The sequence below is a fragment of the Stegostoma tigrinum genome, chromosome 22 (genome assembly GCF_030684315.1).
Source record: "Stegostoma tigrinum isolate sSteTig4 chromosome 22, sSteTig4.hap1, whole genome shotgun sequence".
NCBI classification, from domain to species: Eukaryota; Metazoa; Chordata; class Chondrichthyes; order Orectolobiformes; family Stegostomatidae; genus Stegostoma; species Stegostoma tigrinum.
In genome coordinates, this window is record NC_081375.1 from 20919848 (window position 1) to 20934616 (window position 14769).

The following is a 14769-nucleotide window of genomic DNA, read 5'->3' on the forward strand; positions in this document are numbered from 1 at the left end:
CTCCAAAGACTCAAAACCTGCTGAGAGAAGAAATTGCTTCTCATCTCAGTCTTAAATGGTGCCCCTTTATTCTAAGACTATGCTCTCTGCTCCTAGACTTCCCATGTGAGGAAACATCAGAATTTACTATCTCAAGCCCTTAAGAATCCTATATGTTTCAATGCGATCACCTCTCATTCGTCTAAAGTGAGTAGAGTCCCAACCCATTTAGCCTTTGCTTATAAGAAAATTTCTCCATACAATGGATTATCCTAGTGAACCTTCTCTGAACTGTCTCCAATGAATTCTTTTAATAACAGGATCAAAATAGCTCAGAGAACTCTGGATGAGGTCTCATCAGCCCCTTGTGCAGTTGCAGCAAGTCTTCCCGCTAAAACCTTTAAAATAAGGGCCAACATCTCATTAGCCTTCCTGCTTCCCTGCTTCACCCTGTGAGCTGGCTTTCTGAGCTTCATTGACAAGTGATATCCTATTGAATGGTGGTGCAGCCTCAAGAGGCTGAACAACCTACTCCTGTTCCTATTTCTAACGGTCTTATTTAATGCTGCAAGATTCTTGTGAGTTAATTTCCTAAAAATGCAAATTATATATAAGACAAATTGAATCTTTCTGTAAAATTAAAATGGACCCAAGTTGGGCTTCACTTGAACTAATATACCTAGCATACAGTAAGGGGATGACTAACAGTCTATGCTGAAAATGGTATTGGAACATGACAACAGTGAAAAATGGTACTACACATATTCTGATACATGTAGGATACTTATATGTGGGTCTCAGTAATATAGGTTAAACAGCACCATACTCTTCCATCAGCAGCACCTTAATGTTGGATTTTCCACAAGTTGTCCTGTTATTGACCAAACTTTTAACGACAGTCAGGTTTGATCATTTTTAAAAATTATTGTTAAAAATTACAATGTAATTAATGGAGTTTAAAATGAGCAATACCTTCCAAATAGTGAAATTCAACCCATAAGTGGTCAATGTATTGTCTGATCAACCAGCTGAAAGGGGCAGCAGAGGAAATTCCACCACGAACTTTACTCACTTTGTGACTGGCTGTTATTTCCTCTGTCTTTGGCCTAATGGGGAAGCAATTCCATGTGCATTATCACATTGTAATTATGTTGAACACATACACACACACAGACGCCGCACACGGTTTCAGAACTTAAGCATTGTGGAAAGGAGCATAAAATCAAAAGTTTTCCTTCTTACTCTCATCAGGACTGAAACGCAGAAAACCCAACTTTAGAATGGAGCCAATAATTTACAGAAAGCCACAAGAAGATTGAGAGAGTTGACTGTGCACTGTCCCACCAGTCATTGCCCTTATCCTCATGCAATATAGGTTTTGACCCTCTTCAAAAGCTGGTTTTCTTGTGTTGTAGTCTTGTAGGTGTAAGGCAGAAAGCTTCCACTTGACTGGTCAGAAAATATATATTTTCCAATTCTAATTTTGTTTCACATAATAACAGGATTGAATGTACACAAGCAAAAGCTATTTCATCTCATGATACAAACTAGCAGCACTAAAAGATGCACAAACACCTGCAGAAAGCTTTCTTACCCTGTGCTTCGCTGTCGGTGAGATACTTTCAGTAGCTGTGTATCTTTGAAAATGTTGAGCCAGAGCTGTTTAATTTCTGTGTCCACTTTAGGATCCACCAAAAGATTGAGGTTATAGTCTGTGTCTAGAATGGAAATCATCAGGGCCAGATTTGGAGTGACCACCTTCTGAATGCACTTCCAGACTGTGTGTCTACATTATCAATAGAAAGGAGATTTAATGTTTATATTTTCAAATATGCAGTTCCCATTTTCCTAAGCTATTTGGTCAGGAGTTCCTGATGCAGCTTAAATCTTTGTCAGCATGATGGTGACAAGAGCACACAGTCCCATCCAGACAACAACATGTCAAGGTTCAGAAAGGAGGAGTACATCTGGTTAGAATTACAATTCCCATCATGAGCCTTCTACCTGTGTGAGGTACTAGAATGAATCATACAAGGAACTAGGCACCCATTCAGTGGGAAAGAATGTCCATGCAGCAAATGCTTAATGTTCACAAACCATGCTCACGTACATATCATTTGAACCCAGGAATTTACAGGGTTTTGGAATAACTATTCAATATCTGTTCCAAATAACATATGGGCATAAATTTCTCATTTTCAGTTGAATTGTTTGATTGGGTGAGATTCATAGTGCCCAGTCTGCCATGGCTTGCAGTGACTTCTCTCACACAACCTTCCGTGCTTCGTTTCGTCAATTATACAACCAGGCTCTCTCAACGGCCTGAGACGTGGAAATGGTCACCACTGCTGTGACCTTCTGGTATTAACTCCTCCTTTTGGGAAAGGCCAGGTCCACAAAGCACAGCCTCTGTAGGTCAGGGACTCATCCTCACACTGTGGTGTTCATCAAACGTATGGCCCAGAGGAAAGGCACGTTTGCTCCCCACACGGCGGTCAAGGATGTGGAGGTGTTGGTGGGTGGATGATGGAGAGGCGGGCAGTGGTCCATCCATCCAACCATCACAGGGTGTCAAACACAACCGACCTGGGCACAGATTGTGGCCCAGGTTAGTGCTGCGTCCAGGTGCCCCATACAGGACAATGATCTCCCATGTCCTGCAAGTGTAAGAACGATACCAGCTCTAACCTACATGTTGGGAATTTGCACTTCCTAGTTTCTTGGTGAAGGGGTGCAGAATTAGAAGTGATGCATAAATAAAGTGAATTGGGTTTTTAATGAGATGTAAATGCACGGACACAGGCTGGTTGTCACTCCATCGTTAGATTCAGAAGTCACCATTTGAGGGGAAAGTCAGGGACATTTTTCTCAAAGTCGAGGATCAGCTTATTTTTCATTCGTACCGCTTATTCCCAGCTTTCTCACCAGTACTCATGTTACACCAGAGAGCAATGTTCCACCCACAGGGGATCACCTTTTCCACTCAAATAGGAGATGTGCCGGTTTACTTTGCACCCTTGCTGACATGCCAGTGAGGTACTGAGAGAGTGCTGCACTGTTGGAGATGCCAACTTTCAGGTGAGACAATAAACTGAGGCCCTTCTGCCTGCTCAGGCAGATGAGAAAGGCCCCCATCGCTATATTTTGAAGATGGGTGGGTGTCCTAGGCAATGCTTATCCCTCAGTCAACACTGCAGAAAACAGGTAACGCTGCCATTACCACTCTGTACGGATTTACTGATTACAAATTGGCTGCTGCATTTCCTACATTACATCGAGACCACACCTGAAAAAGTACTTCTTCCGCTGTGAAGTGCCATTAGGCATCTAGTGGTGGTGAAAAGCGCTCTGCAAATGCAACTCTTTCTTGCTGTCTACCCAGTGGTTTCAGTCCAAACTCTTGGCCTTGAGGGATAGCAATTGGCAAGGAAAGGGCCATTTTACAATGCCCTGTGGACCAGCTCTTTATGGAGAGAAATTCAATTCATAGTCACTTGCTGTACATCTGAGGAAACAAAGTAGACCCCAGCCTTATGTCACCATGAACATCTAACGTTTGGAACTAAAAGGCACTCCTGGAGGTTGGCAAAAAGCCAAATTTGGCTCAGGCCGTTGGTTGGCACAGACCACATACAAAAAGACACATACTCCTTTCAGCAATTCAAATTTCACCATATTCCCTGTTCTCATTCCCCTGACCCACCAGCATCTGTGCTGGGTATGGGTCAACACATTCCTAGACTATTCAAATGACCATCTCATTCACTGGTGATAGCAATTGAAAGTCAGTGGCTCTGTACATGAATGTTTGAATTTGTAAACGTAGATAGAGATTCAGCACAAACATTCAGATAACACTGGGTAATCTTCAGTAATGCAACTTCCACTGCTTCACCATTGAAACACCATTATTAAGACAAGTAAGGAATTCCAAGGAGAAAGGAATCCATCCATTCTCATGCAATCCACAGCATTAATTAAATGATCAGGAATTGATGAAGGATAATGTCTGATATTAACAGGACCATAGTCACTACACTTGGGTGGCAATTCCCAACAATTAGATACTCCATCCGTCAGCTCACTCCGCCAAAGGCTAAAATAAAGTGGGCCTTTTGGGACTTGGATGACACTGCCATTCTTTTTTAAGGCATCTCGGAGATATGTTCTGTTGCACGTGAACAAGGAACAATGAGCAAAATCACCAGCGGCGCACAGACTATTTCCAAAGCAATACGAGTTGGCACAAAGCCTGAATGAACGTGCGTATGAGCCACAGGTCAGGTTGCAGCATTCTGGTCCAACAGTACAGGCTCTGGAAGTAATCTTCTATCGCTACAACATAAAGCCCATCTATGTTGTGAATCCTTGCTCGGAATGCTACCTGAATGTACCGCCCTCCTGCAGAGCACCGATTTTCTTGGCCTCGTTACACATCCATTCTTTTGGATTTGAAGATATCTCCTCCTGTTCTTGCAGCTGTAGTATCAGTCTCTCTGTTACCGTCCTCAAAAACTGTGCTGTTAAAAACACACACAGACCATTACTGCAGGGCTTTAATATCAAAGTACTGTTATGGACAAAAATCAGCCTGGGTGCAAAAGCCCTTTAGAATTATGCAATGCAGTAAATATTAATTCTGCCAGAGCCAAACTCAGGTCAATTTTGCCAATGATAATAAAAAAAGGATCAACATGTGATCTGATCTGTAACAAATGACACACAAAATAGTGTTGCATCAGCAGAAGGTGTTTTCCTCAATGGCATAAATAGTCAATTTTAAGGCCTAATCTGTCAAGGACCTTGTGATGTCTCATCACGTTAAAGGTACAACAGAAAGACAAATTTTGCTGCAAGGTGACACCTTGCTGTACTCAGTCCATCTTTCTATAGGTTTGTGTGTAGGTTGTCTGCCACCAACTCTTCTGCAAAACTAGTCTGCAGGGTTTACTTGTATCAAATGGTAAGAATTAAACACAAAACTGTCTTCAGCAGAAGAGTTACTTGGCTAACAATAAATTGTCTGTTACATACTATTAGTGAGCTAACAGGTTACATTGGCTTAAAACTGGTTAACTGCATTGATTAAAGGTGATATACACAGTTATCACCTCTGAGAGAGCAATTGAGTCTATGCTACATGGCTATAGACTGTAGAACTGCCTGAGCAACTGGCCAGCTTCTCCGAGAGACAGTTACTTATTTCCAAAGCTTGCAAACTAACCCACCAGACCAATTATGCTATGCAACAAAGTCAGTTACACATTCCTCTCTACGGGAACATTCAAATTAATCAAACAAATTCAAACAATGTATATTCACACAAATCAACAGAACACCAATGGGCTCCCTGATATCAGGAGTGAACGCAGAAGCAGTAATGCAAAGATTGGAATGGACAGTGCTCCCCCCCATCCAACTCAAACTCTGAGTCTGTTATGTAGATGACACCTTTGCGATTATCAGATGCACTAGACTAGAAGACACTGAGTGACACAAAAACAACATCCTCACTGGAAACAGCATTCACAGAAGAAGAGACTAGTAAGTGGCTACCCTTCCTAGATGTAATGCTGGAACATAACAACAACGAGGAACTCCAGGCCTGCGAACACAGAAGGGCCATACGTACAGACCAGGTATTTAATTACGCCAGCAACCACCCCTACACCCATAAGCAGAGCGACATAAGGGCCTTATTCAAACAAACCACAACACGCTACAGCAACCCGGAATTGCGCAAAGCAGAACAGCAGCATTTATATGGAGTTTTTAAAAGGAATGGAAATCCAAACAGCACAATCTGCCCTGACCTCTGCGACAGACTGCAACAGGAAGACACAGCATGGCCAGACAGACTTGTCATCCTACCGTACATCAGAGACATATCAGAGACAACCACTAGACTACTCAGGCCCCTAGCAGGGTAGCCCATAAATCAACAACAGCTACTGACGAATGTAAAGGATCCCATACCCACAACAAACAAAATCAAATGTAATGTATGAAATATCATGCATGGACTGTAAAAACATTACATAGGCCAAACTGGAAGAAAATTCACAATAAAGATATACAAACACCAACTAGCCACCAAGAGACGACCAATTCTCACTGGTCTCAACACGCATGGACAAAGAAGGTCACAAGTTCGACTGGGACAACACGTTTATAATCATAGAGATAGTAAGAAATGCCAGTGCTGGAGTCTGAGATAATACAGTGTGCAGCTGGAGGAACACAGCAGTCCGGGGGCATCAGGGGAGCAGGAGAGCTGACGTTTTGGGTTGGGACCCTTCTTCAGAAATGGGAGAAGAAAAGGGGGCTCTGAAATAAATAGAGGAGGGGGCAGTGATTGCAGGGGGTAGGCAAGGGTGGGGATTGGTCAGAGGTGGGAGAGAAGATGGACAGGTCAATGAGGCAGGGATGACAGGGGGTGCTGGTCTTGGGATGAGGCCAGGGGTGGGGAGATTTTGTATCTAGTAAATTCCACATTGAGACCATTGGGTTGTAGACTTCCAAGGAGGAACATGAGGTGCTCTTCCTCCAGTTTCCAGGTGGCATTGTTGTGACACTGGAGGAGGCCCAGGATGGACATGTCATCCAGGAAATGGGAAGGGGAGCTGAAGTGGCTTTTGACTGGGAGTTGTTGTCGCTTGTTGCGAACTGACCGTAGGTACTGCACAAAGCTGATCTGGAGCCTCTGCTTGGTCTCACTGATGTAGAGGAGGCCACACTGGAAACAATGGATACAGTAGACCACATCATAGTTAACATCTGTTTAATGTGGAAGGTTTTCTTGGGGCCTGGGGTGGAGGTGAGGGGGGAGGTGTAGGGGCAGGTGTAGCACTTCCTGCGGTTGCAGGGAAACGTACTAGGGGTGGTGGGGCTAGTGGGGAGTGTGAAGCGGACAAGGGAGTCGCGGAGACAGCAGTCCCTCCGGAAGGCAGGTAAGGGTGGAGAGGGAAATATATCCTTGGTTGTGGGGTCATATTGCAGGTGGTGGAAGTGGCAGGGAATGATGCCTCGAATCCGGATGTTAATGGGGTGGTACTTGAGGACAAGGGGAATTTGGTCATATTTCCCTCCCCACACTTATCTGCCTTCCAGAGGGACCGCTCTCTCCGTGACTCCCTAATTAAGCACGCTTCAAAACGACGACAGTTGTGCTTATGCAACGTAAACTGAGTGTCCGAGCTGGACTTTCCACAACAGGGAGATTTTGTGAAGTTAACTGGGTTGAACATCCCATTTACATGATATATATTTCATGTGGTGTGAGACTGAAGCTGTTTGACAGCAGTATTAAAGTTACAGTGGCAATTTGTATGAACAAAATACATGCATTTTCAATCACATACAGTCTCCAAGCTCACCCTCATATTCTCCCTCTTCTCTCAAGAGATCCAGGAGGATCTGAACACGGTCAGTGTTTCGATGGGATCCTTCTTCTCCATCACGTATTTTACTCACTGCACTCTGTGTGCAGCTTTGTAACAGGAATGTTGTGTCGAGAATGCTTGGTTTGACCTGTTGACAAACAATAATAAGGAAAAACTAATTTCCAGAAGAAACAGAGAAGGAATAACTTGCAACTTCTGTAGCACTTTTCAAACTCTCAGACCACTCAATGTGCTTTACCCGCTGAATTGCAGTGGAGGGAAACATGGTTATCAACTTGTACAGAGCAAAGTCACTATTGTTCCAGAGGAGTGCTGTCATTAGAAAGAGAGACACAGAGAGAGAGATGACTGGTGGTGGCTCAGCCTGAGGGTCACCATGCCTCTGGTAAGGGTGGGGGGAGGGGGCAGTGACTGAGAAGGACAGTCCTTCATGATAACTTCAGCCAATGCAGGAATTGAGCCCACACTGTTGGCATCACATTGCATCACAAACCAACACAAAGGACAGTAAGGTCACACAAACAACTCAAGATAATGCTCATATCAGTTGGTGTAATGATGTGGCTTGTACTGTAAATGTTATCGAGAACATGTGAGATTTTCCTCCATAACTATCAATGTGAAACATGACCTGACTGTTTATACCCCTAGAGGTACCAATTTAACAGCTCATTTGAAAGGCAGTGTCTCTGACAGAGTAGCACTCTTTCTCTGCTGCACGTTGAGGGGTCACCTAGATTATGTGCTCAGTCACTGAAGTCGCCCTTGAACCCAGAATGTTCTGACCCAGAGGTGGGTACATTACATCTGAGTCACATCTGACACAAAGAGTGTGGGCCACTCGGTTAAGGTTTTGCACTCAGAGGAAGTCAGCAATGCAGAAGAAAGCAGCTGTGACAGAGATATGTTGTCACTGCTCCTTGCATCTGTTTGTAACAAGAATGCAAACAAACCCAAAAGGACAAGATTTCTTGGGGATCAAAACCAGAGGGCAGGATTTTAGGGAGTCATGGAGATAAATTGATTCCCAGCGTCACAGGGATTGAATTATGCACAGAGGCTTAAGTGACATTGGTATGTTTGCCTTTATAGGTCAGTTGCATTGAGCACGGAGCTGGGAGGTTATACTGCAGCTGCAGAGGACATTGGTTAGGCCACATTTGGAATACTGCATTCAATTCTGGTCTCCATACTATGGGAAAGATGTTGTTCAACCTGAAAGAGTTCTGAATAGATTGCTAAGGATGTTGCCAGGGTTGGAGGGTTTGAGCTTTAGGGAGAGGCTGAGTAGGCTGCGGCTATTTTTGTTGGGAGTGTTGGAGATCGATGGGTGACCTTATAGAGGTTTTAAAATCATGATGTACATGGATAGGGTGAATAGCCAAGGTCTCCTTTTCCCAGGGTAGAGGAGTCCAAAACTAGAAGAAATAGGTTTAAGGTAAGTGGGGAAAGATTAAAAGGAACTTAAGGGGCAACTTTTTCACATAGAAAAGAGTTGTGTGTGTATGGAATGAGCTGCCAGAGGAAGTGGTGGAAAGGTGGTACAATTACAACATTTAAAAGGCATCTGGATGGCTACATGAATAGGAAGGGTTTAGAGGGATATGGGCCAAATGCTGACAAATGGGACTAGATTTAATTTAGAATATCTGGTCAGCATGGGTGGGTTGGATCAAAGATCTGTTTCCATCCTGTACAACGGTGTGATGAGGGAAAATACTTCAGGTTTGATTTTGTGAAAGTGGTGGTAATTATCTCCAGATGCCCTATGTTATGATTTCATAGGCTCTGGCAACAATGCCATAGTCTGAGTGAAACAAATAAACAAGTGATTGTTACACATTCATTATGGGTAACTGGGGAGAACTTGTCAGGGTGTATCTGCATTTATAGGGAAAATGGGGTATAATAAAAGCAAAATACTGTGGATGCGAGAAATCTGAAATAAAGAGCAGAAAGTGCTGGAGACGTTCAGCTTGTCTGGCAGCATCAATGAAGAAGGAAATAGTTAACATTCTGAGCCCACTCTTCTACAGTATAATTGAGCTGTACTGGTCTCAAAACATTGACTCTTTTTCTCTCTCTATAGATGCTGCCAGACCTGGTAAGTTTCTCCATACATTCTACCTTTATTTCATGTAATCAGTGCTGTTGGATTTGGAAAAGAAAATATCAGAATAAAACTTTAAACACAACAGCATATACCAATAATCAAGCCCCAATGTTTAACATCCTGAATGGTTTAGCATGTCACAACTTCCCATGTAACATTCAACTTCGATCAAACAATGCATCATGTTAATGACTGTAAACAGTTTCCTTTTTAATACAGGATAATAAAATGTGAGGCTGGATGAACACAGCAGGCCAAGCAGCATCTCAGGAGCACAAAAGCTGACGTTTCGGGCCTAGACCCTTCATCAGAGAGGGGGATGGGGGGAGGGAACTGGAATAAATAGGGAGAGAGGGGGAGGCGGACCGAAGATGGAGAGTAAAGAAGATAGGTGGAGAGAGTGTAGGTGGGGAGGTAGGGAGGGGATAGGTCAGTCCAGGGAAGACGGACAGGTCAAGGAGGTGGGATGAGGTTAGTAGGTAGCTGGGGGTGCGGCTTGGGGTGGGAGGAAGGGATGGGTGAGAGGAAGGACCGGTTAGGGAGGCAGAGACAGGTTGGACTGGTTTTGGGATGCAGTGGGTGGGGGGGAAGAGCTGGGCTGGTTGTGTGGTGCAGTGGGGGGAGGGGATGAACTGGGCTGGTTTAGGGATGCAGTAGGGGAAGGGGAGATTTTGAAACTGGTGAAGTCCACATTGATACCATATGGCTGCAGAGTTCCCAGGCGGAATATGAGTTGCTGTTCCTGCAACCTTCGGGTGGCATCATTGTGGCAGTGCAGGAGGCCCATGATGGACATGTCATCAAGAGAATGGGAGGGGGAGTGGAAATGGTTTGCGACTGGGAGGTGCAGTTGTTTGTTGCGAACTGAGCGGAGGTGTTCTGCAAAGCGGTCCCCAAGCCTCCGCTTGGTTTCCCCAATGTAGAGGAAGCCGCACCGGGTACAGTGGATGCAGTATACCACATTGGCAGATGTGCAGGTGAACCTCTGCTTAATGTGGAATGTCATCTTGGGGCCTGGGATGGGGGTGAGGGAGGAGGTGTGGGGACAAGTGTAGCATTTCCTGCGGTTGCAGGGGAAGGTGCCGGGTGTGGTGGGGTTGGAGGGCAGTGTGGAGCGAACAAGGGAGTCACGGAGAGAGTGGTCCTCCCTCACCCCCATCCCAGGCCCCAAGATGACATTCCACATTAAGCAGAGGTTCACCTGCACATCTGCCAATGTGGTATACTGCATCCACTGTACCCGGTGCGGCTTCCTCTACATTGGGGAAACCAAGCGGAGGCTTGGGGACCGCTTTGCAGAACACCTCCGCTCAGTTCGCAACAAACAACTGCACCTCCCAGTCGCAAACCATTTCCACTCCCCCTCCCATTCTCTTGATGACATGTCCATCATGGGCCTCCTGCACTGCCACAATGATGCCACCCGAAGGTTGCAGGAACAGCAACTCATATTCCGCCTGGGAACTCTGCAGCCATATGGTATCAATGTGGACTTCACCAGTTTCAAAATCTCCCCTTCCCCTACTGCATCCCTAAACCAGCCCAGTTCATCCCCTCCCCCCACTGCACCACACAACCAGCCCAGCTCTTCCCCCCCACCCACTGCATCCCAAAACCAGTCCAACCTGTCTCTGCCTCCCTAACCGGTCCTTCCTCTCACCCATCCCTTCCTCCCACCCCAAGCCGCACCCCCAGCTACCTACTAACCTCATCCCACCTCCTTGACCTGTCCGTCTTCCCTGGACTGACCTATCCCCTCCCTACCTCCCCACCTACACTCTCTCCACCTATCTTCTTTACTCTCCATCTTCGGTCCGCCTCCCCCTCTCTCCCTATTTATTCAAGTTCCCTCCCCCCATCCCCCTCTCTGATGAAGGGTCTAGGCCCGAAACATCAGCTTTTGTGCTCCTGAGATGCTGCTTGGCCTGCTGTGTTCATCCAGCCTCACATTTTATTATCTTGGAATCTCCAGCATCTGCAGTTCCCATTATCTCTCTCCTTTTTAATACATCTTTGATTAATCACATTGAAGAAACATTTCTGCAGTATGAACATTTCATTAATTAGTTTATACCTTGATTTTTCCATCATCTTCTAGAATTGTGTTCTGCTCATCAATTGCTAAAGGAAAAAGCAGAGTTCTGTAAAGTCAAGGTAATACAGAGTTTATAGTGCCCCATGGTCAGACTCTCACAATGAATCACACACATTTGGTCAATATATTTTAAATGAGCACTTTGTAGATGAAAGAGAGATACCAATTATAGTTGTGGCTGGAATGACCTGACAACTCCAAGGTTCCCCACAGTAGGCTATTGTACAAAATGTGGAGGAATGGGATTGTGGGAGATATAGCAGTTTGGATCGGAAATTGGCTTGCTGAAAGAAGACAGAGGGTGGTAGTTGATGGGAAATGTTCATCCTGGAGACCAGTTACTAGTGTGTACCGCAAGGGTCAGTGTTGGGTCCACTGCTGTTTGTGATTTTTATAAATGACCTGGATGAGGGCGTAGAAGGATGGGTTAGTAAATTTGCAGACGACACTAAGGTTGGTGTAGTTGTGGATAGTGACAAAGGATGCTGTAGGTTGCAGAGAGACATAGATAAGCTGCAGAGCTGGGCTGAGAGGTGGAAAATGGAGTTTAATGCAGACAAGTGTGAGGTGATGCACTTTGGTAGGAGTAACCGGAAGGCAAAGTACTTGGCTAATGGTAAGATTCTTAGCAGTGTAGATGAGCAGAGAGATCTCGGTGTCCATGTACACAGATCATTGAAAGTTGCCACCCAGGTTGACAGGGCTGTTAAGAAGGCATACAGTGTTTTAGCTTTTATTAATAGAGGGATCGAGTTCCAGAACCAAGAGGTTATGGTGAAGCTGTACAAAACTCTTGTGCGGCCACACTTGGAGTATTGTGTTCAGTTCTGGTTACCGCATTATAAGAAGGATGTGGAAGCTTTGGAAAGTGTGCAGAGGAGATTTACTAGGATGTTGCCTGGTATGGACGGAAGGTCTTACGAGGAAAGGCTGAGGGACTTGAGGCTGTTTTCATTAGAGAGAAGAAGGTTGAGAGGTGACTTAATTGGAACATATAAAATAATCAGAGGGTTAGATAGGGTGGATAGGGAGAGCCTTTTTCCTAGGATGGTGATGGCGAGCACGAGGGGGCATAGCTTTAAATTGAGGGATGAAAGATATCGGACAGATGTCAGAGGTAGTTTCTTTACTCAGACAGTAGTAAGGGAATGGAGCGCTTTGCCTGCAACGGTAGTAGATTCGCCAACTTTAACTACATTTAAGTCATCATTGGACAAGCATATGGACGTATGTGGAATAGTGTAGGTTAGATGGGCTTGAGATCGGTATGACAGGTCGGCACAAAACAGAGGGCCGAAGGACCTGTACTGTGCTGTAATGTTCTATGTTCTATTGGATTAATTAGAACTGGGTGTATCTCTGGTTCCTGCCACCAGAGGTCACTAATACACCTTGTAAAAACTATTTCCATTATCTGTGAGGAAGAGGGGTCACTCGACCCAAAATGTTGACTCTGATTTCTCTCCGCAGAAGCAGCTAGACCTGCTGAGCTTTTCCAGCGATTTCTGTTTTTGTCTCTCATTTACAGCATCCGCAGTTCTTTCAGTTTTTATGCATTATGAGTTCCTAGAAAGTAGAGTCACAGGTAGACAGGATAGTGAAGGCAGTGTTTAGCATGCCTTTATTGGTCAGTGCATGAAGTAAAGGAGTTGTGAGGTCATATTACAGCTGTACACGACATTGATTAGACCACTTTTGGAAAACTGCGTCCAATTCTGGTTTCCCTGTTACAGGAAGAATGTTGTGAAACTTAAAAGGGTTCAGAAAGGATTTACAAGGATATTGCCAGAGTTGGAGGGTTTGAGCTATAGGGAGAGGCTGAATAGGCAGCAGCTGTTTTTCCTGGAGAGTTGGAGGCTGAGGGGTGACCTTATAGAGGTTAATAAAATCATGAGGGCCATGGAAGAACTGATTAGACAAAGTCTTTTCCCTTGACCAGGGAAGTCCAAAACTACAGAGCATAGGTTTAGGTTGAGAGAGAAAAGATGTAGAAGGGATTTAAAGAACAATTTTTTAAAAGCAGAGGGTGATGCGTGTGTGGAATAAGCTGCCAGAGGAAGTGGTGGAGGCTGGTACAATTACAATGTTTAAAAGGCATCTGGATGGGTACATGAATAGGAATGGCTTATAGGGATAAGGGCCAAATGCTGGCAAATGGGACCAGATTAATTTAAGATATCTGGTCAGCATGGATGAGTTGGACCAAAGGGTCTATTTCCCTGCTGTACAGTTCTGTGATCTATCTGTGGGTTGAGAATTGAACACGGCAGCATTTTATTACAACAACTTAAATTACTGTGACATCCTTAATGCAGTAAATGTCCTGAAATAGATGAATAAATTAACTCCTAAGGCAGGAAATAGTAATATCTTTGCTTTGCATAACATCTCTGCACTGTCAATAAGGCTGATCCCGATCTCCCAATTGCTTGCCATTTCAATGAACCACCTTGCTCCCATGTTAACATTGCCATCTGAGCCCTGCTACAGTGTTCCACCCAAGTTTAAAGCAAACTGGAAGACTAACCCTCACTTTTCACTTAGGTACTTTGTAGCCTCTAGGAGTCAATATTAAATTCCATGACTTCAGAGCCTGACTGTGCAATATCTGTTCTCTATTTTTCGTACCTCTGTCCCTCCCACAACCACGATCCCGTGGCTGTATATCCTTTACTCTTCTCTGAGCAGAGGAGACCCATTTTCTCTTTTTCACACTGTAATCTACATCCATTTTACATCTCTATTCTCTTTCACCAGGATTAGCAACCACTTGGTCTTTACATCATCTATTCCCCTCACTGCTCCTCTGTCGCAAGCATCAAACATTGTTTTCCAATCCCTTTAGGGACTGAAAAAAAGGTCATATCATCGCTCCACAGAAGCTGCCAGCCCTGTTGTGCTTCTTCAGCATTCTCTGTGTTTGTTAATGATTATCAGTCTCATCAACTATCTAAAAATTCAAATCTTACGAAGTTACACATCTAACACTGCAATTTAACTGCATTTTCCAAACAATCTAATAGGAAGCACAGGCGTCATTCTCTCTTAAAAGTTGCAGTATGTCTTCATGACGTGCTGATAACTTTGAAGGGGAGCGTTGGCCCAGGAAGGAATCAGCTCCTTCACATCAAGTGTTCTTTTAAAGCTGTATACACTCTATTGTGTGATGTCTCATTGTT

General features: G+C 44.5%; 1 protein-coding gene across 1 annotated transcript in view; it reads right to left on the reverse strand.

Moving 5' to 3' along the window:
• Positions 1–14769, reverse strand: part of LOC125463873 (E3 ubiquitin-protein ligase rnf213-alpha-like) — a 162360-nt gene that overhangs the window by 61782 nt on the left and 85809 nt on the right. Inside the window, exons 37-41 of the mRNA XM_059653679.1 lie at positions 11570–11616; positions 7356–7509; positions 4364–4499; positions 1574–1765; positions 952–1085 (exon numbers count right to left, since the gene is read on the reverse strand). Of these exons, the coding sequence (XP_059509662.1) occupies positions 952–1085; positions 1574–1765; positions 4364–4499; positions 7356–7509; positions 11570–11616 (663 nt within the window). The remainder of the gene's footprint in view (positions 1–951; positions 1086–1573; positions 1766–4363; positions 4500–7355; positions 7510–11569; positions 11617–14769) is intronic.